Source organism: Sturnus vulgaris, chromosome 3 (genome assembly GCF_052056855.1).
Source record: "Sturnus vulgaris isolate bStuVul1 chromosome 3, bStuVul1.hap1, whole genome shotgun sequence".
Lineage (NCBI taxonomy): Eukaryota > Metazoa > Chordata > Aves > Passeriformes > Sturnidae > Sturnus > Sturnus vulgaris.
In genome coordinates, this window is record NC_142245.1 from 35,588,768 (window position 1) to 35,608,815 (window position 20,048).

A 20,048-nucleotide genomic window follows, 5' to 3' on the forward strand; every position below is an offset into this window, starting at 1 on the left:
GCCCGAAGCCGCCGCCGCCAACTCCGCGCCGGCGAGTGGGGGGGCGCGAAGAGAAGGAGGCCGCGGCCGCAGCTGGGTTTGGCCCCGCTCGGCTCCCGTGGACTAAGGGCCGCGCGGCCGCCGCGCCCCCATTGGGCACCAAAGCAAAAGCCTCACAGTGATTGGCCGCTCGCCCTCCGCCGGCCCCGCCCACCTCTTTGACAAGTGCGGCACCACCCCGCGGGGGAGGGGGTAGGGGGCGGGGCCAGGCGGGAGAGCCCGCCGCGGATTGGCCGGCACGTTGCCGTGGCGATGGGTGCTGTGCGCGCTGATTGGCCGGGCCGTGTCTCCGTGGTGGCGGGGCAGATTCCGGGCGCGGGTCAGGTGAGGGGAGCGGCGCGGGGGGGCCGGGAGACCCCCGGGGTGACCCGCAGGAGCGCCCCGTTCTCCGCTGCCTCCTGCGCCCGGGACGGCCGCGGGGAGCGGCTGGGATACTGAGGGCTCGAAGGATGGAGCACCGTTTCCCAAAGGCATCTTTGGGAACATGGATTTTGCTTGTGCTGGGGCTCCGTGTTTCCGAACTAGGATCCTTCCCTAAGCCTCCCTGCCCGTGCCGTGACGGCCGTGGCAGCGTGGCACGGAGCGAGGGCCGTGGGAGTACAGCTGTGTGGAAGTCGCCGGTTCTTCTCAGCTTAATACTTCCCACCCCTTTAATTTTTTTTTCTTTTTTAATTATCTGGGTGAATGGACTGCTGCCATGGAGACGTAAAGCGTGGCTCAAAATAGCTAACGAGGCAGAACTGAAAAGGGGAGTATGGCCGGTACAAAAGGGGGAAGGGAAAAAGCAATTTCAGCCGCTGACATGAGAGATGCAACCAGCAGAGAGGAAACCACAACAGGAGAGATGAGGGCCTGCAGCCATTAAGGCCTTAAAGGCAGGCTGGGGCTTTGTGAGGTGGAGCACGTGTGGGCCAGGCCAGGAAATACATTCTCCTCCTCCCCCTTTGTCATCTAATTCTTCGAAAAGTCCTCCAGGCAGTTATAAATTAGTGCAAAATACGGAGGCTTGAGGGCTTGTTTTGTTTTTGTTTGCTTGGTTTTGCTTTGGTTTTGATTTTTTTGCAGTGAAACAAAGGGAGTGAGGGGGAAAGCCATTCGCGGTATGCCTTGGAGATCAAAAAGGCTTATGGCATGGCTGGTCTCCTTTTTATCATTGAGCATCCTCCTCTGTACTCATAACACTGCCTTGCCAGTGCAGCTGAGGGGCAGTAAGGACTGCCGTCTCCAATTAATAATACTTCACATAGGTAGCCATGAGGAAATGGGGCCCAATTACCCCAGCAAATGTCTAATGTTTTACAAAGCCTTCACTGCTCTACATATCCTTACAGTATTCTATTGTTATTTTACAGTGTCTTCAAAAAGATTAATGCCGATTATAACTGCTGCCTAGACTGGAAGAACTACCCTACCTGACTGTTTTAGAATAAAACTATATTGGTAGTTGTGATACCCATTTATACCTCTCAAATCGTTTACATAAACTTCAGGAGTAAGAGTAGTTCCTGAAGTGATCTTTCAATACACTAATCCTTCAATAAAATTAACTAAATGCAGCAGAGGATAAATTTTACTGCATGGAGAATAATACATGTTGTGATTATATACTTTAAAAATGGGTCATTCCAGGGTATGTTCAAGTTATTGATACACTATTGTCCCACAGTCCATCACCAACAGTTGGAAGAGGCTGCTAGGAGGAACATTTTATTATAAAACATAATTTTTAATTATCTGGTATTTTCTATCACTTAGAGGAACAGCTTTCATTTTCTATAAGCATTTCCCTTTCAATTAAATTAAAATATAAGAACTGAATAGTAATCCAGATGGTTTAGTAAGTAAAAACATTTTATAAGTATTTTCTTCACCTTGCCTTTTAAAATTTCTTAAATATATTTCTTCTTGTTGCTATACAAAAGGCTGGATTCCTTTTCTCCTTATGCTTTTTTAAGCTTCATTCTCCCTTGCTTTCATTAACCTTCCTTTCCTTGTGTGTAGTTTTATCTCTCCTGGACCAGGTGCAGATTAGGATGAAGTTTTTACTAGGTGTAACATGAACACGGCATCCATGTAGACACAGAGGAACATTACAGCTCAGTGTCAGCAGGTCACAAAAAGCACAGACTTTCTTTTTGCTAATCCTTAAATTGTGGTATGTGCCACAAACACTGTGACAGGTGAATCTTTGCCCTTCTCTGTTATCAATTAGCACTGTCAATCCAGAGCCCATGGAAGCTGGAGAATGTCCTCCAGTTTTTGCTTGGTCCTGACAGAGCTTGTCAGCCATAACATTACCAAAGGAACTTTGGCCATTTCCACTAAGGTAGGACATTTTTTTGTACCCTATCACAAGGGATCATAATACTATTGAACAGTGTTTAGTGATTTGTGGGTTCCTGCTGGTAACTATCCTCTCCTGATCATGATCTGTTTGTGTAAGGCCCTCTGATGTGCTCCCTCAGTAGCACGTGGAAATGGAAGAGGCAGAAACACAAAAGCAGCCAGGTCTTCAAGAAGTGTTTGGAAAACGCTCTTAGGCACTTGGTGTGAGTCTTTGGGTGGCCAGTGCAGGGCCAGGAGTTGGACTTGATGCTTGTAGGTCTCTTCCCACAATGGCAGTGTTGGACTTTCTGATGCTCAGGACACAGAGTATAGAAATGTTCTAGACACAAACTGAGAAACTAGGCTGAGCTTTCAGTGGAATGATGTGAAGAAAGGGTGAGGTTGGGAGATGCTTCTGATTCTTTTACAATTCTTCCAAGCACTGTTTGTATGGCGAACAGTAAGAGGAGCACTTAATAGTTCCAAGCTGTCATTCCAGTCATTTTTTTCTGATATGCAGGAGCGAGCTGACACAATGCATGGACAATCCCCCAAGTTTGCACACCCTTAAAGCACAGACCTCTGCTGCACATGGGTCTGTTGGCAGTTTGTTCCTTACCTGGAAGAAAAGTGTGAAGGCACTGGCAAGTGTCTTTAGCAGGCAGGGTTTTCCTTTTTCCTTCAGTAACACCCTGTGACCAGCAGAGATGGGACATTTTCAGCTGGCCCAGCTTTCATGGTCTGTTGCTTTCTTGGTTTTTGCTCTCATTGTCCTCTTGCACGTGGTTCTTTCCTATCATATTTTTCACAATGCCCGCTTCCTGTCCCCTCCCTTCTCAGGAAGCTGTTCACTGTTACTTTATGTTTTTCTATTTACAAACTGTCCTGCATCTGAGGAACCTGCTGTTCCCACCAGTCTTTCCTTCTACTGTTAAAAGCAGACACCCCCACCTTCAGAGTCCTTACAAGGGAAATATCTCCACTTCCTGTGTAAGATAAGAGCATCTGACAATATCAGTAGGTAATTATCCATCTTGTAAATACTTTTCAACCACCCAGAAGTCTTTTATTAATTTAGGCTCCTCTTGGAAAACAGGTCTGTTACACACAATTGCAAAGCAAACGTCAAGAAGAGAGCTAAAAGCACGTTTGGAATAGGAATATGAGACATTCCTAGTCAGTGTTGCACTAGCACTGATGTAAACTGCCCCATAATTATTCATGGTACATTTACATTTGAAGTCTTTGCTTACAACTGTATTTGAATGGGAACATTGGCAGAAATGGTACTGATAGACTTCTCACCATGGTAAAATGCCTCTTTCTGTAACAGCTAGCATTCTGTATTTCTGTGATCTAGGCTATGTAGTCACTTTTAAAATGAATCCTGACTATGAAATGGAATAGGGAACACAAGCTAAAGCTTGGCTAAGAATAATTTGTTATGTAATTAGTACAACGTTAAGAATATATCAAAACCTCCACTCCATGAAGTGTGGCAGGCATAGGAATTTTTCTCATGTTTCCTTTCCAACCTACAGCTTTCAACTGCTTGTATCTTTCAGAATTTTTCAGATTTTTCCTTTGTTTGAAAGCAGGTCTTTTATTTCTAGAAAGTCTGATGGGGAGAGAAAAGTTCTTTTGATCAGACTGCTTTTACAATGGTGACAGTGCCTCAGAAAATAAAATTGAGTGCTCTGATGTACTGATTTTGGAGAAAGTCCTTGATGAATCAGAGGAGCAAAAAAAAAAATAAAAAGGATTTGGCAAGTCAAACTGTAATTTTAGGTGGTAACAGGCTTCAGAATAGAAGGATTTAGAATCCTTTGATCAGAATTACTTTTAGTGGGAAATCCTTTTTTCTGTCATTGTTCCCTTCCAGGTAAAAGACTGTTCTCACTGGAAGCAGTTAAAAAGGCACACTTCAAAATACTACATATGACTCATATATAATTCTTTCACAGTTACTGAATAGTAACTTCTGGATATTGGAGATCTAAAATAGTCATCTTGAAAGGCATGTTGTCAAGTAAACTAGGTATTCCATTTTATTTTCTACTCAATTTTACTGCCATTGGGAGCATATACTCAGTTACCTGGGGTACTGAACACTAAAAAAAATTGAAAAAGAAAGAGAAAATGGCTTTCAGCTACTTAGCAGTAGCCTGTCATACATCTAAAGTTGCCATTTTCAAGTACTTCTTCAAGCTTTTACTCTAAATGTATTTGTATTTCAAAATTAAATACAATATATCTTAAAGCCTTCAGACAGTTATTTCCTGTGGAGAAAGAATGTATCTTTCTAAATTAAATGGGATAGCAAGCATCTGTCAAGTCTCTTTACAGAATTTTCATTGTTTTGTAGTGAAGAGTTCAAAACAAGTAAATGCTTTTAACATTTAGACTTTATCATTACTTTTGTAACTGAGAACTAGATAATACAGGTACTAACTTGCTACTTATTCCTGTTAGAGAGTATCTTTTATGCAGAAGCTCACTTGGTGAAGCCAATTTAAGTAAAGGAAAATGGTTGTGCTTGTCTTGTTGACTCCTCATACCTTCACAGGAATCACTAAGATTTAATTCTTAGAGCTGGTGAGTTCACTGCTGCTAGTCACATTTCAATTTATTTCTTAGAAGAGGCTGCCCAGAAAAGCTGCAGTAGTAAATCTGTTAACATCATGACTATGTGAACATGGCTTTTGCATTCTCTCAAATTAAATCTCTAGCCTAGATAGGAAAATAATAGCAGATGACACCACATACCAGTGACGCCAGCAGCTGAGTAAAAGGCACTCTGCTGGCAGGGACAGCTTCCTTTAGCACTGGTACTTTGATGCTTTGAGATTGCAGGTTGATGCAAGAGCTGTGCAGAAAGCCAGACTGTTTCATGTTTTGTGCAGCCACTTGACAGGTGTTACTGTGAGGTAAGAAATCTGATTGTATTCTGAATCCAGGTACAACAATCTAAGAAAATTGCTCTGTCCAGGGAGGATTAAAAGTGAAACTGCTTCTTTTTCTTCAGTCTTGCACAAATTCTCAGCATAGAAGCTGGAAAGCAGCATAGATTTTTTGCATTTAACAGTTCTTACAGTCTTGCAAAGTTATTTCTTGTGAAATATTGGAATACCATTTTAGCAATAAAAATAGTAGTACCAAGTCCTTATGGTGTTTCCCTGTCTTCACTTAAGTGTTATTACTCATTCCAGAAAGTCAAAACACTGTTGTTAAAATCCTTTCAGTATCTTTTTAGTGTCACTGTTTGATGGAGACTCTGTTCACCACAAGGCAATAGAATTAGTAATCTCCTTCCAAATTTTGGTACATTTCCCAAAAGACAGCTTGTAGGCTTGATTTGGGGTTTGCAGGCTTCTTTCAATTTTTGTTCCCCACTCTCGTAGACTGTACTAATTCAATGTTTCTGTTTTAAGATACCAGGATATTTGTAAAATAGTGAGAACCTTCCTACTAACAGCAAGATCTCAGTCCCTTCAAGTTTTTACACAATTCAACTAAAGGTAGCAGTACAGAGAACTGAATTACAGAACTCCTATACATCACTTCCAAATTAATTTTGTGTTTCAGCTGAATCCAGTACATTGAATCCAGTCATAGGAGATCAATGACAAATGCTTAACAGCAAACCTCATTAATGTACCTATGTGGACACTGGATGCTGTCTGTAGGTGACCTGTTCAGCTGCTGGCTCTCATTGTTTATTATAACTAAACCCATTTCCGGGTGTTCTGAAGCAAGTTCTCTCCTCTAGTTAATAAATAAATTTTAATTGTTCTGCATCTGTTTGCTTTCTGTTTAGGCATGTTGCACTGGAGGGTGCTATATAAAATCCAATTAAGTTATATAAATTATCAACCATGTGATTCTTGTAATAAATAGTTTCCCTTTATGTCATGCATTCAGAGGATGTAGCCCCATGGAATTACTCAGACTTTCATCTAGTAATGCAGTTTCAGTACTTTATTCTGAAAGTCTCTTAATAGTTAGTTTAAAACAAGAGAACAATTAAATGTAAAGTGTTCTTTATTAAATAAACTCAAAAGATAAAGCAAACTGTGCAGTTAAGAAAGACAACAACATGGCCAAAGGATTTTTACAGCAGAAAACAAATTGCGGCAAATGAGCATTTCAGTCTAGCAGCCAAACTGTCCTCATTTTTATGGAGTTAATTTCGGTCCTCAAATTGTGACTTGTTTTTTAAAAGATATGCTGCTAGAAATTCAATGGGATTGGGTGGTCTGCAAAGAAAAAAAGTAAATCAAAAGCAATTATTTTTTATTATATGAAATTAGGTAGCTGAAGGACCAATCACCTTCCCTTAAAAGCAACAGAATTCCTCCCAAACATTTCTAAGCATCGATTTAGGGATGACCAAGTACCAAGAGTGACTGTAAATTTCCAGGGCTACGTCTAACGAGAAAGTTTTTAAATGGGGTCTTAGTCACTGCTGGTTCAATGTTACTAAATTGCTAGAACAGTTACACACCTAAAACCACAGTCTGTAAGCATAAATACTGTATGTACATCATTGGATAGGACATGCACTTGCCTATTTATTTAACTCATGCTATTTAAAGTAAAACTGAATCTCTGGTTTTTCCTTATTTTTTTTCAAGTGGTTATTGCATATCAGTGTACTAAGAGCTGTTTTCACAGCTTCTGGCAACTGAAATGAACACAACAAATCTTCAAGTTTGAGAAGTGCTGTAACTTGCAAGTAGTAAATAATAAACACTTTTGATCACTGGCCTTAGTTTGTAGGTTTTTTTTAAAGAACTCCAGCTATACCATGTGAATCCTGCTAATCTGGATTCTCTCCACAGAATAAATGGAATACTTATACCACAGTAGGTCAAACCAAAGGTCTGGCAGTGAGCAAATATGCCTATAAAGAGCACAAAAACAACAACAACAAAAATATGCAGAGATACTTCTCGGGACCATCATTTTGGCTTCCAAGCATCTACCAGTTTCTGAGCTAGCACCCTTAATAGTCCTGGGTCGTTTCCTCTACAGCTTTGACCAGTTGCCTCTTGAGCACAAATAAAATGTTAATGTTCTCAACTGAAAGCAAAAAAAATAGCTGATTTATGTGACTGGTGAAGGATCAGCCCTTTTGGTTGTTATAAATTTGCTACCAGCTTTGTTTGATTACTGTATCAGAAACGATAATAAACACTCCATCCCAATCTGTCATCTCTGAGCTGTTGTGATTTAATAAGCACCTAATATGTTCATCCACAGAAGCCTCTTTTCTAGATATCATCTATTCAGTCCCTTTGTATACAGAGAGCATTCCGTACTTCTGACCACCTTGTCACTCTTTCACATTCTACCAGAATACAGGGGAAGGACACATAATACTAAAAATACATGAACATCACAAATTTCAATAGTGACATTTTGCTTGTTTTTAACCCTTTTATTTTTAAGTTGGTTTTACCCCTTCAATTTCTAAGTCCTACCATTCAGAATTTAATTTTGAATAAAGCAATGCATTGACATATACATATAACAGTTTAACAACGTTTTTTCACAAGGGTAATTTTCAGCTTAGGATCTAACATTTTGTCAGTAGTGTTTTTCACTACCCTCTGAGGTCCACAATTTTATATTCATTTGTATTCAATGTCACTTTCTGTCAGTTTAAATTTTTAATGTAGTCTTCACAGTTTTATGAAGTTCCTGTGCAATTATTTACAATTTATCAACTTAAAAAAAAACCCAGAAACAAACACAAAACTCCTTAATCTATTCTGTAAAACTCAGTCTCATTAACAACTTTTGTCAGCCACTTCTTCAAATTGTTATAAGTAATCCTTTCCATGATTGTAGTGTTGAGCTCATTTCACCATGAAAATTCAACATTTACTTCTACCTTGTAATCTCATATCTTCCTTCCCATTAGTTCCTCATCCATATAAAGGCATTTCCTTTAATACCAACAGCAATTAACTCTCTTAAAAAGCTCTTAGTGAATAACTATGTGAAAAACTTTCTTGAAATTTAAAGACAGACTGCATCATCTGCATTCCTCTTCATGTATGCTTCCTGACTGCTTCAATAAACTCAACGACATTTAAAAGACCTGATAAAAATTTTGTTGACCTCTTCCCAAGTATGTAATTTATCCATATGCTCACTATCCTGGATGGTAATTTCTACTGAATTCCAGGCATGATCATCAGATGTACTGGGCTGTTCCCTGAACATTTCTACATTCCTTGAAAAAGAACTTGGCATCCACTAGATACTTTCCTGTTCAATTTTAAGCAGCAGATTATACAGCAGAGCTGACAGTTGAGCTTTCTCACTCCTGAGGGTTTATTATGCTCAGCTGAACAGCCAGTTTGACCTGGCAGGTTCATACTATTCCAATTTTAACCTGTATGTTCCCCAACCCCTCCTACCAATGATCCAATTACACTCCTGCGATGAGCACCCATAAAGAAGACGGAAAAAAGGCAAGACAAGGCAAAGCAAGGGGAAGGGAAAGAGAAAGGAAGGGGAAGTTTGCCTGTCACACAAGTATCCAGAGTGTAAGGGTGGTGTATTAACCTTGGGATGTGTTTTACATTGAGTCTGCAGCAGAACTCCCACAGATGTCAGCTGAAGATCTGCACATACCTCACATGGGATGGACCTCCCTAGGTGCCTAATTTTGCTTACTTAGCTGTCTGTACCCTGCAGTTTAAATTCCCAACTCCTTTTAAAGTTCATACACTGTTGATGGTTTTTCTCACTGTAGGTGCCATGATACAATTATGGTCATCTATATCAGCTTTTGATTGTATTATTTCAGTTTGAGAGATGGTTACACACAGTACAGTTTGCCACTAGTCAGGATACACCAAAAGGCTAGAAATTAGTTTTATTAAGATGAAGACCTGTTTGCTGTTATTGAAGGACACTTTTCTACACTGACTGGTAAAGAGAAGTGGGGCACCTCAACAGCATAATCTTTACTCAGAGGATAAGCCACCACTCTGCTTTTTACTGTGTTGAGAGTGCGGGCTCAGCCTTACCATTAGAAAATATTTTAATCTCTGTTAAAGACACATGTCATGCCTGATTTGTCTTTCCTTCTCTTAAATGTCAAGCAGAACTCTTTGTAATTCTACACTACAAACATCTTCAGAACCAGAACATCCTCTTGCCTTGCTTCTCTAAGGTGAATTACAAGATAAAATTATTAACAAAACCCCTCCCATTTTTCCCTCAAAAACTTTTGCTGTAGCATACCTCATTAGGAGATCATGAATTCAGTAAATAACTCCTATAATGCCATGTGTGCCTAAATGAGGAACCCATCCTGCATGGTTAAGCACAGTAATTCATAGGTTTGTAAACCTGTTATAATGATGATCTTACAAAGAGCAAAACCAGATTCAGTGTGCAAGGCCTGAAAGGTGCTGCACTGCCCTACATTTGTTTGAGACCTACATTTTCCTAGGAACAGAAGGAACACGGAAGCATCTTACCTCTCTTTTGCAAGAACAGCAAGTCCCTGTAGCAAGATAGGTACAACTGTCTGATCCAAGTAGGCACGTGTGGGTAATGACTGAAGATCCACCTTCTGCTTCGACGCTTTCTCAGCATTTAGTTTCTCATTTTCTACTATCCTCTGTAGTTAAAAAAAAAAAAAAAAAAAAAAAGGTGAATGAACACTGGTAATAGCAGCCACACCTACTTTGAAGTGTGTGTGCAAAATACCCGTCTCTGCAATTCAATGGCAATAATACTTTACATGTTTTAAGAATATTTAACTGCACATTTTCCCTTGCACAAAAGCCTAATCTAGAGGAACCTTCTGTTACTCCTATGTTTTGGGGAAACATTGTTTTGAAGTTGTAAATTTTCTACAACAGAAGACATCCAATCCCAGTAATTTTTATTTCTGCTTTTGCATTCACTCATTTTGACTCTACATCACTAAGACAGGAATGAGTACTAACGAGAGTCTCAGTTACATGGTTCCTGTATGCACGTGCTTCTAACACAAAATGCTAAAAGCACAAGGAATTCAGGTGGAGCCTGACAAAGGGGACTCTGCTGAAGTCCTTTGTGACTATGCTCTACCCAAGTATAGATGGACATTTTAAAAAAAACATAGGAAAAATGCTTCCAGGTACTTTTTCATCAAAAAGTGCTCAATCATCTTACACCATTAAAGTAGTTGAAAAGTGATATCCTCCTACTGCCAGTAAACCAAGTGTATTCAATGCAATGTACATGAATCTACTGACACAGGACCAATGTGTTATGGCTCTGTAGGAACCATGGAAGCTAAGGCAGGCAGACAAGCAGTTATCAGACAGATGAGTCTCAGAAGATTTAAGAATAGTTTCTGCAAAAGCTTGGCACAGAATAGGAACTTATAATTAAGGGTGACTGAAGGCTTCTCTTTAATTAGAAGAATAAATAAATGACATAGTTAGGAAGTGATTGTCCCAGTCTACCTAACACATGTAGAGCCTAATGTGGATGCATTTTTGTGCCATAATATATATCTATATCTCTCACAGCTAACAATAAAACAGATAAAAATTATAAGATACTTAAAAAAATAAAACCCCAACTCATTAAAAGGCCCATTATTTACTTCAGTACCATTCAGTACAATGGAAGTAGCACAACAGAAAATATATGTACAGCCATTTCCGCAAGGGATAGGTATTGCTTAGCTCCATTGATAATGTTACACTTTCTGAAGTTAGACTCAGGATTCAACTTTTTTTCCCCCTCATTACAAATGTGACTTCCACTGCAACAAAATCTTTGTTACCTCTACATTTTCAGTGAGGCCGTATTCGGAATGAGGATTTTCTGGAACCTGCAAAATAACACACGGTTAGCAAAGCTAAAATGCTCCTTTTGCACATATAACATAAAGCACATAAAGCGTTTCTTGTAATACCTGTGGCTGTCCCTCCATAATCTGTTCTCCCTCCATGATTTGAAAAGTGAAATTTGATCGACGTACAGGAAGATCTTGGAAAGCAATAAAAAAACCGGTCAGCAGGCTGAGCTGAAGCCCATGTGAGTTAAATCATATTGCATCACTTTGTTACTAATGGTTACCAAGGCACAATTACAAGAAAGCAGAGAGTTGCTCCGTGCTCCCCCCCGCGCCAAACTTGAACTGGTTTCTCCCGCACGCAGAACCGAGAAGTGCCTTTAAGTTTCGCGTTACGTCCGCTGAAGAGAGGAGTACAGGGATTAGAAAAGGCAGCACTCATCTCTCCGGGAAGCCGGAGCCATCCCTTTCTTTCCTTCTGTCCGTCCATCCCGTGCCCACCCCACGCCGCAGCGCCCGGAGAACCCCCTCGGGCAGGGCCGGGCTGGGGGCCCGCCGCAACCGCGGGCCACGTGCGGCCGCCGCCCTCGGCCGTGCTCCGGACGCCCCGCGGGGACGAGGCGGCCCCGCCGCAGGGCTCTTACCGCCGGTCGGTCCGGGATGGGCGGGACACCGGGATCGGCGGGACACCGGGAGCCGCTCCGCAGCAACCGCGGCCGCTGTCGCGAACTGTTTTGACGTCACTGAAGCGGTCGCGCGGCCGGCCCCCGGCGCACTGCGCCTGCGCGGGCCCCACCCAGCCCCGGCGCCGGCCGCGGGGAGGGCGGGGCCCAGCGCGAGGCCGGGAGCGCGTCCCGTCTCCAGGTGTCCTGCCGGGAATGAAACTCAAGGGGTGTGCTCGCTTCCAAACCGGCCTAGGGTTTCGGGGTACACACATGTGCTCGTAATCAATGCGGCTTGGCGTCTGAGGAGGTCACTGTGGTGTTCACGAAAAATAACGTTGCTGAAGTTGATTTGGGTCTGAAAGTGGGATTTTGTTAACGAAATGAGCTTCCAGAACTGCACAGAGTGTGGTTTGCACAAAAGTGAGCGCTAGCCGTAAATTGTCTCTCTGTTAACAAAATCGCAGCTGCTCAGCTTTCACCGGGTGTCAGCTTCAGTCATCCTGTCCTGACTTGAAACTGTCAGGAAATAGCAGAGTGCTGCTTCTGAAGCACCGTACCGGTGTTTGAACAGCTGTGCCCGACTGCTTTTCTTTTCATTAGGAATTAAATTTGAGGAAGAACTTCTTGACACTGAAGGTGGCTGAGCACTGGAGCACAGGCTGCCCAGGGGGTAATGAAGTTTCCTTCTCTAGAGGAGACTACCTGATTCAAAACCTGCCTGGATGCATTTCTGCTTTTGAAAACCCTGCCTTGGCCAGGGGGCTGGACTAGATCATCTCCAGAGGTCCCTTCCAACCCTAATGATTCTGTGAATTCTTTAATTCACAGGTAATGTGGTTTGTGCCAGTGAATTAAAACGCCTTAAGAATATTTTTGGGTTCAAACTGACCAAGTCGTTTCATTTCTGTAAGTTTGACTTTTTGGAAGGTTTTGGTTTGACTGAGGTTTTGTTTGAGTTTTTTCTAGAAAATAAACTTTCTTATGTTATTTTACAAAAATAGGTCTACTTCTTTTTCTGTCTTCTTGCTGCAGTGATGACGATGCATACGAATGATGTAGGTGATGCTCCTAAAAAATTTGTGAAATGGAGGAGTAACAGAAAATGCCATGTTTTCAATAGATTCTGCTCTGATGTAATCATCTGGTTGTGGAAATAATGAAGTTGTGTACAGAAATGAATTTGAAATAATGTTGGCAGAACTGACAATGTTACCACAGTGATAAGCAGGCTCAAAAACTAGTGCAGTCAATCACAGATTTGATACTGAACTGAAGTACTTGGAATTAGAGCAGAACTGTGTCCTGTCTTTGTGTCTATTTTAGTACCTAGTGCTGGTAAACTTGCCTGATGCTGAAGAGGTGAGGTGAAAACACTGAGATTTTTTTACTGAAACTTAGAACAGGAATACAAACAAATTCTTAATGTGAAGAAGCTTTTCAGTCAGTATTGAGCCTCTCTCTGAATTTTTCATCGTGTTCTAGTAATGGCATTTTAGAGACTTTCATTTAGAGATCATGTTGGGAAAGAAAAAAGGTTTTCCAACTTACCTTTTTGTGCAATGGTGAATCATGGTGTCAGGGTACTTCCACCTTTCTAATTCCTATGGCTGTAATGCTGGTCTGCTCAGATGACCAAATCTTTTGCTGAGACAGCAGATTGTATCTCCTGTATTTCACAAGTCCTCGATCTTCAGAGTAGAGTCGACAGTTGCCCGCACCCGAGAGGGAGGCTTGACTTCTTCCAGCCCTTGCTGATGTTCATCAGAACCCTTGCTGAGCCAGGAGATCTCACTAACCAGCAGAAAGCCACAAGCCACTCACTGCTCTGATGTGGTTTAAGGGTTTGTGCTTTATTTTTTTTTTTTTAACTAGCATTCATCTTTACGAGATGATTAATTAGAATGGTTCACTGGCAAGTCCAATGACTGCTAGGGCGATAATACCGGAAGGTAGGGAAATTCAACTTGCAGAGCACTAAAATGTTCAATAGCCACAATAGTGAACTGATTCTGTAGGTTTTCACTAAAAGCATTAAGACCTTCTCACAATTTCTCACTGATTTCTGCTTTTGAAGCTGTTTTGGCATGTTTAGGGGCATGTTGTTACAGTTCTAAAACTCTTTTATTGTCACGATACAGTCACATGATTCACAAATGTGTCGTTCTAAATTTTTTAAAAAGTAGAAATAACTGAATAAAATGACTAGTCAGGATTGAGATACATTGTCTTCTATTGTCATTCAATCTGTCCTTGTTAAAAAATTTACTCCTTTGCTGGCTTTTCTATTTTGCTCAGGAATGGGATGATACTTTAGATAGTAGTGGGATAATAAAGACAATAGATCAATAATCGGTTGTTAGGGGCTTATTTCACTTTTTTGAATGCTTCTTAGTGTTAACACTGCTTGAAGCTTCTGGAATTTCTTTGGTACTACAAAATCTGTTAAACCTTTAAATCAGTAAACAGATTTTTTTTAAAGGACAGTTATGTTTACTAAAAACAATTCTTCACTCATGAGTGGGCTGGAACATACTTGATAATATTTTCATAATAAAGTACATAATCCTTCTTACAAAATACAGAAGAAAAATACATGAGGTACATTGCTGCATTCTTTTCAGCACTGATAGGTTCACTGTCTGTCTAATAATGGTCTAGGTCATGAATTGTTGTTATATGTTTATATGTTATTTTATTTGTAATAAATTTCTGTATTTTATACAGTAAGAAAACTATACTGTGTACTGTTCTGTCATTAAAAGAAAATCATTCCACTCTGTCATTTAAGAAAATAAATACACATTAGCAGCGAAAACTGGAAGTAACTTTATGAGGCACAAACAAGAAAAAAACCCCAGTCGTTTTATAGTAATTTTGGAAGAATGAATAAAATATTGCAGACAGTAGTGATTTTAGCTTGGCACATCCTTTTAATTAACATGCCCCACCTGCTTGTGCACTGAATTACCTGTCTGCAGTTTTGGGACTGTCTCAGCTCCTGTGTGCAGTTCAGGGGTGCAGCAGAGAGGTGATCTGTCAAAATCTAATATCACTCAGTATTTTATTTGTAGAAGAGAGAGTGTGTGACAAAGAAAAACAATGGTGGAAAAGATCAGCCAACAGACAAGGCAGCCACAAGGAGGGGGAAGATTGAAGCAGAGAGGGAGGTGTTTGCTGAAGTGGTGAATATAGATAGTGCTGCTGTATGGGTGCCTCTCCTAGGTTACTGGACCAAAGGTACCAGAGTATTTTTAAGGTTTGAAATAACCAAAGGAATAGGGAGATGGAGGACCTATCTCTTTGGTAGAGACACAAATAAATAAATAGTATGGCTGGGCAAATAATTGACAAGGGCTTGGACAACTGCGTGTTCAGTTCTGGCAAGGAGAGCGGAGTAAAGATTTTTTTTTTTTTTTTCTCCAGAGCGATTTATCTATAATGTATAGTGAACTCCATTAGCTCCCTGCATGTGAGCAGCCAGCCTGTCATTCCCATTACAGAGCTGCGGAGCAGACAAAGCACGGGAGCACACTCCCGGGGGCAGCTGCAGGGCGGCGGGAGCAGGGACACCGCCGGTGACTGGCTGCTCCACGCCTCTCCGTGCGAGGGAATTCCCTGGGCTCTGCCTGTGTGCCACCAGCAATGACTCCAGGCGGGAGCGGCGCCAGGAGCCTGCGCTGCATTGTGCCTGCGGGGCGGCTCACAGCCCCAGTCACAATAACTAATCCTATTAAATTATTCATCGCCCGGCCACTCGCTGCTTTTCGTGGGCCGACACTGAACGGCCAGGCCAGGGCTGGAGCGGGGTGGTGCTCTCCGTGTTGAGGTGCGCTCTCCACAACTGCCGAAAGGAGGCTGTAGCCAGGTGGGAGGATGGCACTTCTCCCGGGCAGCCAGCGAAAGGACGAGGGGACATTGCCTCAGGCTGTGCCAGCGGTGGTCCAGGTTGGACACCAGGAGGAATTTCACCACAGAAAGGGTTGTTTAACAATGAGATGTACTGCCCGAGGAGGTGGTGCAGTCACCGTCCCTGATCATATTCAAGAAACGTCCGGACGTGGTACTTCGTGCTACGGTCCAGTTTGACATCGGTCAAAGGCTAGAGTCGATGACCTCAGAGGTCTTTCCCAACCACATTGTTTCTGCGACTCTGTGCTTTCCAGGCCCAGCGCTGAGCGTCCCTCGGGCCGCGGGAGCGGGGCAGGCCGGCCGTTGTGGGCCCCACGCCGCCGCCTCCCATGGTGGCAGGGGCGGTGCCGCCTCTCTCCGCCCCCGGCCGGGGCCGCCCGCAGCCCGCCCTCCGTCCCTCCCCCTGGGCCGGCCGAAAGGGGCGTCGCCGCCGCCGCCATCGCCATGGCCGGTTGTTGTCAGTGCCTGGCAGCGGGTTATGGCGACGGCGGTGAATGAATTCTCCGGGCGGCCGAGGGAAGAAGAAGGGCTCAGCCGGCTCCAGTTCCGCGCCTCCGACCGCCGGCTCCTCTCCCTCCTCGCCGCCCGGGCCGGCGCCCCCCGTGCCGCCGGCGGGGGCGGCGGCGGCGGCGTCCCCGCACAAGCGGAACCTGTACTACTTCTCGTACCCGCTCTTCGCCGCCTTCGCCCTGCTCCGCTTCGTCGCCTTCCAGCTCGGGCTGCTCTTCGCCTGGCTCTGCGAGCGCCTCTCCCGCGGCGCCCTCATGGCCGCCAAGGGCAGCAGGGCCGGGGCCAGCGACGCGCCCGAGCCCGGCGGGGCGCCCGAGACGGTGCGGGCGTGCCACAAGCGGGCCTTCGAGTGCATCTCCATGGCTCTGCGCATCGACGAGGACGAGACAGGTAGGGAGGGAGCACCCGCGGCCGCCCCGGGGTGCGGGGGGAGGGCGGGAAGGCCCTGTGCCGTGGAACCGCTTTCGGTTCAGAGCGAATAAAGCCCGCTCAGGAGGGAAACGCGGGCTGCGGAAGGACGGTGTGTGCGGGGCTTGAGCCGTGCTGTGCCCGCATGCGGCGGCGGTGCTTTGGTCCCCGGCCGGGTCCGTCCCTGCCGCAGCCTCCCAGTGCACAAAGCTGCGGCTCGGACTCGTTCCCCTTGTAAAACAAGTGCTTGTGTTTCTCCCCAAAAACTTAAAGAGTTTTTGCCGCGGAGGTCTGGGCGAGGCGATGAAAAATTGCGGGCGGCTGTGTGACTGTAACTGGCCTTCACCAAGCCAGCCGGACAACAAAAGCACCAAGGACAATAATAAGGGTGCATCCTATAATGCAGTGCCTGACAAATGATGTGAGTGCTGGAGCGACGCTTCGGGCTACTTGGCCCTCAGAATGCTCGTTTAAGTGGTGTGATTTTTAAGGAAAGAAATACCTAAATTTTGGCAGTTTCTTAAAAAATGTTTTTCTTAAACCTTTTGACATGCATACTCTCAAAAATCCTATAAACCTACCACTGTGTGACGAGAAGACCTTAAGGAGGATGTTTAGGGTTCAGTGAAATAAAACAGAGGAGTGAGGACTTTTTTTCATTTTTTGTAGAGAATTAAAAAAACCCAACCACACAAGACTCTTGATACTGAATTTAATTTAATTATTTATTCTAAATGCAGCAGCATCGTTCTGTCAGCATGCAAAAGGTAGGCCTTGTGGGCATGCTGTGCTGGTTTTTAAAATTCTTTGAAAAAGTCAGAATGCTTTATTCTAAACTTTCAGTTGAGCTTTATTGAAACTCCTAGAGGAGGAGACTAAAAATATAGGAGTAGGCCTTCAATTGAAGCTGCATGCTGAGAGCACCATAGAAGCGTGGGATGTATCCACCTTTGCATTGACGATTTGGGAGTGGCAGTGGTATGCTCTGAAAGAGGAAAAAAAACCTGCACCATGTGCAGCAAGGTTAGTTCAGCACAGATGTACGGTGAGAGAGCACTGAGGGTCATAGGAGCAAAGCATGAAAGAACGGGAGGTAGCTGAAAGCTTCGGTGTTGATGATGATTGCTCTGTGAGGAGTAGCAAAGTCTTACCTTATCAGGCACCTGTTCCAGTGTTGTGACCTTTAACTGTTGGTGGTTTGGAGGGTAAGCCCTTAAATACCAGTTTTAATCATGGACTTGCTCTGTAGACATCTTTAGGGTGATCATACATGAATTAGCTGCATAGGCCATACCTTCAGTAAGATGATCTTTGCTGCTAATATAAGCAGTTGCACAACTATTACAGCCCTGCAACTGCACTATAATTCCACTGAGAAAGAGCTCCTTTTAATACACAGATTTGTTATTTGCTGATCTGATTTTGCCAGAATACTTGTCTATCTTTGAAAATTTTCTGATTTGTAAACAAGCTTTTTATAGCTTCAAAGAAAAAACCGTATTTTAGACATAGTGTGTGAAATGGTTGGAAATTCTGAATTGTCTAATAGCCTGTTAGTTATGTGGCTTTTTTTTTTATTATTGTGGGAGCTATGCATACTTTAGTAATTTTGATAACACTTCTGGTAATTTTTTATGCTTCTGAATTAGTGGGGCAATTATTCTTGTTTTGGTATTTTCACAATTGGCTTAATATCTTTTCCTCAGAAGGCCAGTGTGGGGTATTGACCCTTGCAAGCAGTTAAGCATCCACACAGCTGCTTGTTTACTCTTTTCGGTGGGACAGGGGAGAGCATAGGAGGATCAAAAGTGAGGGAGGAAAAAAAAAAAAGAAGTGATAAATCTTACCAAGCAATGATTGCCTTAGAAGACAGCCCCCATCCAGTTATTAATCTACCCAGGTTTTTATTGATGAGCATTATATTATACAATGGAGAATATTCCATTGGCAAGTTTGGGTCAGTCATCCTCCTGGTGTTCTCTCCCAACTTCTTGTGCACCCTCAGCCTACTCACTGGGGATCTAGAAGGGAAAAAGAAAACCTTGAGGTTGTGCTGTTCAGCAATACCCTAAACATTTCTGTGTTCTCAACTGTTTCAGTCACAAATCCAAAACACAGTGCTATTGGGGCTCTTTGAGGAAAATGAGCTCCATTCTGCTCAATATAGCCAATAGCAACTATATAGTCAATAGAGCCAATATAGCAAATCAGTGACTTCCAAGTAATGTGGCATTTATTGCATTTTTAAATATCATAATCACTGAGAACTACTCAACCATTCTGTGTGGAGTTGGGGCACAACCTTTGTGAACAGCTTGGTGTGGTATTGAGCTTTTAAAAGTTCCTCCAGTTAAAAGCTGAAAGTGAAATTTTAATGATGACCTTGGCATGTTTGCAGCTGCCCCTAAGAATAACAAAGCAATTCAGGCTTTGTTAGCAAAGGTGGCTGGAATCATCTCAAACCAGATTTTTATTTAGCTATAATCAGTATGGGATTTACGATTTACACTGCAGTCAGAGCTGGTTCTGTGGGTGGTAAGGAGAAGAAGCTTGAAAAAAACACCTAAAGAGAGGATTGAAGTCACTTACCTTGGATGATTTAATTTATCTAGATTTGTCCTTAACCATCAGGATATATGAGGCTGGTGAAGAAAGGGCAGTAATAAAATTACTCCCAAGGTGTGTGGTGTTCATGACTATAGGCAGGTGCTCTGTGGTGTGTGGTGGTAAGAAGAGCAAAGCATGAAATTACCTTCACAGAGGAACTTGCCAAATGTTACTATTTAGAGATTTCTTTTATCTGAAGAGGAGCAAGGGAAAACCCTGAAGAGGATTCTAGAAATGAAATTGAAATAATTTTGCTAACACAGAAATTTGCTAGAAAATAGGTTTGGGACTGAAGTTATCCAAAGATTTGAGTATAGAAGCACACAGCCACTGGTAACTGTCACTTAGGAATAGTTCTGTGAAACATGTCACCTGAAACTAGGGTAATGATATCTGAAGGTTCATTGTAGGCATTTTTAGTTTTTTCTACCATTAGTAGCTTGTTAATGCTGATCAGGTTTTTAGTTCTAATACCTAATTTGTTATATTCCTCTGTGGAAATGCGTGCTTAGTGTGATATAATTATGTTGCAAAAGTATTTTTCCATATGCAGGCAAATGTATTTTTAATGCAGAGTATTTATGGAAAGGGAGCAATATGAAGGAGATATTAATAGGACTTAAGTGGCTGACTTGCAGTCATGGTATCACATAGCTTAGGTCAGACATAGGCATGTTCATGGTTGTGTTTGCTGTGTATCCATTCAGGACGTGGTTGGTACAGAGGTGTGCTCTAATTCTGCTTGTTCTTCACGTGAAAGTTGGCACACA

The 20,048-nt window shown here is 42.8% G+C and overlaps 2 protein-coding genes across 6 annotated transcripts in view; one reads left to right on the forward strand and one right to left on the reverse strand.

The window, feature by feature from the left end:
- Positions 1 to 6,321: 6,321 nt before the first annotated feature.
- DPY30 (dpy-30 histone methyltransferase complex regulatory subunit) lies at positions 6,322 to 11,952 on the reverse strand. Of its 2 annotated transcripts, none has more exons than XM_014889869.2 (5): positions 11,824 to 11,952; positions 11,300 to 11,373; positions 11,168 to 11,215; positions 9,864 to 10,006; positions 6,322 to 6,620 (listed from the first exon to the last, which is right to left on the reverse strand). In XM_014889869.2, the coding sequence occupies exons 2-5, from the start codon at positions 11,333 to 11,335 to the stop codon at positions 6,548 to 6,550; spliced, it is 300 nt and encodes a 99-aa protein (XP_014745355.1). In that variant the 5' UTR covers positions 11,336 to 11,373; positions 11,824 to 11,952; the 3' UTR covers positions 6,322 to 6,547. The 2 variants fall into 2 exon arrangements, with proteins under 2 accessions (XP_014745355.1, XP_014745352.1); XM_014889866.2 differs by lacking the exon at positions 11,824 to 11,952 and adding an exon at positions 11,464 to 11,576.
- A 4,230-nt stretch (positions 11,953 to 16,182) lies between these two features.
- Positions 16,183 to 20,048, forward strand: part of SPAST (spastin) — a 34,209-nt gene continuing 30,343 nt past the window's right edge. For 2 of the 4 annotated variants that reach the window (XM_014889873.2, XM_014889874.2), the window contains exon 1: positions 16,183 to 16,653. In XM_014889873.2, the coding sequence (XP_014745359.1) occupies positions 16,248 to 16,653 (406 nt within the window). In that variant the 5' untranslated portion in view covers positions 16,183 to 16,247. The remainder of the gene's footprint in view (positions 16,654 to 20,048) is intronic. The other 2 variants (XM_014889870.2, XM_014889872.2) reach the window with 1 other exon arrangement.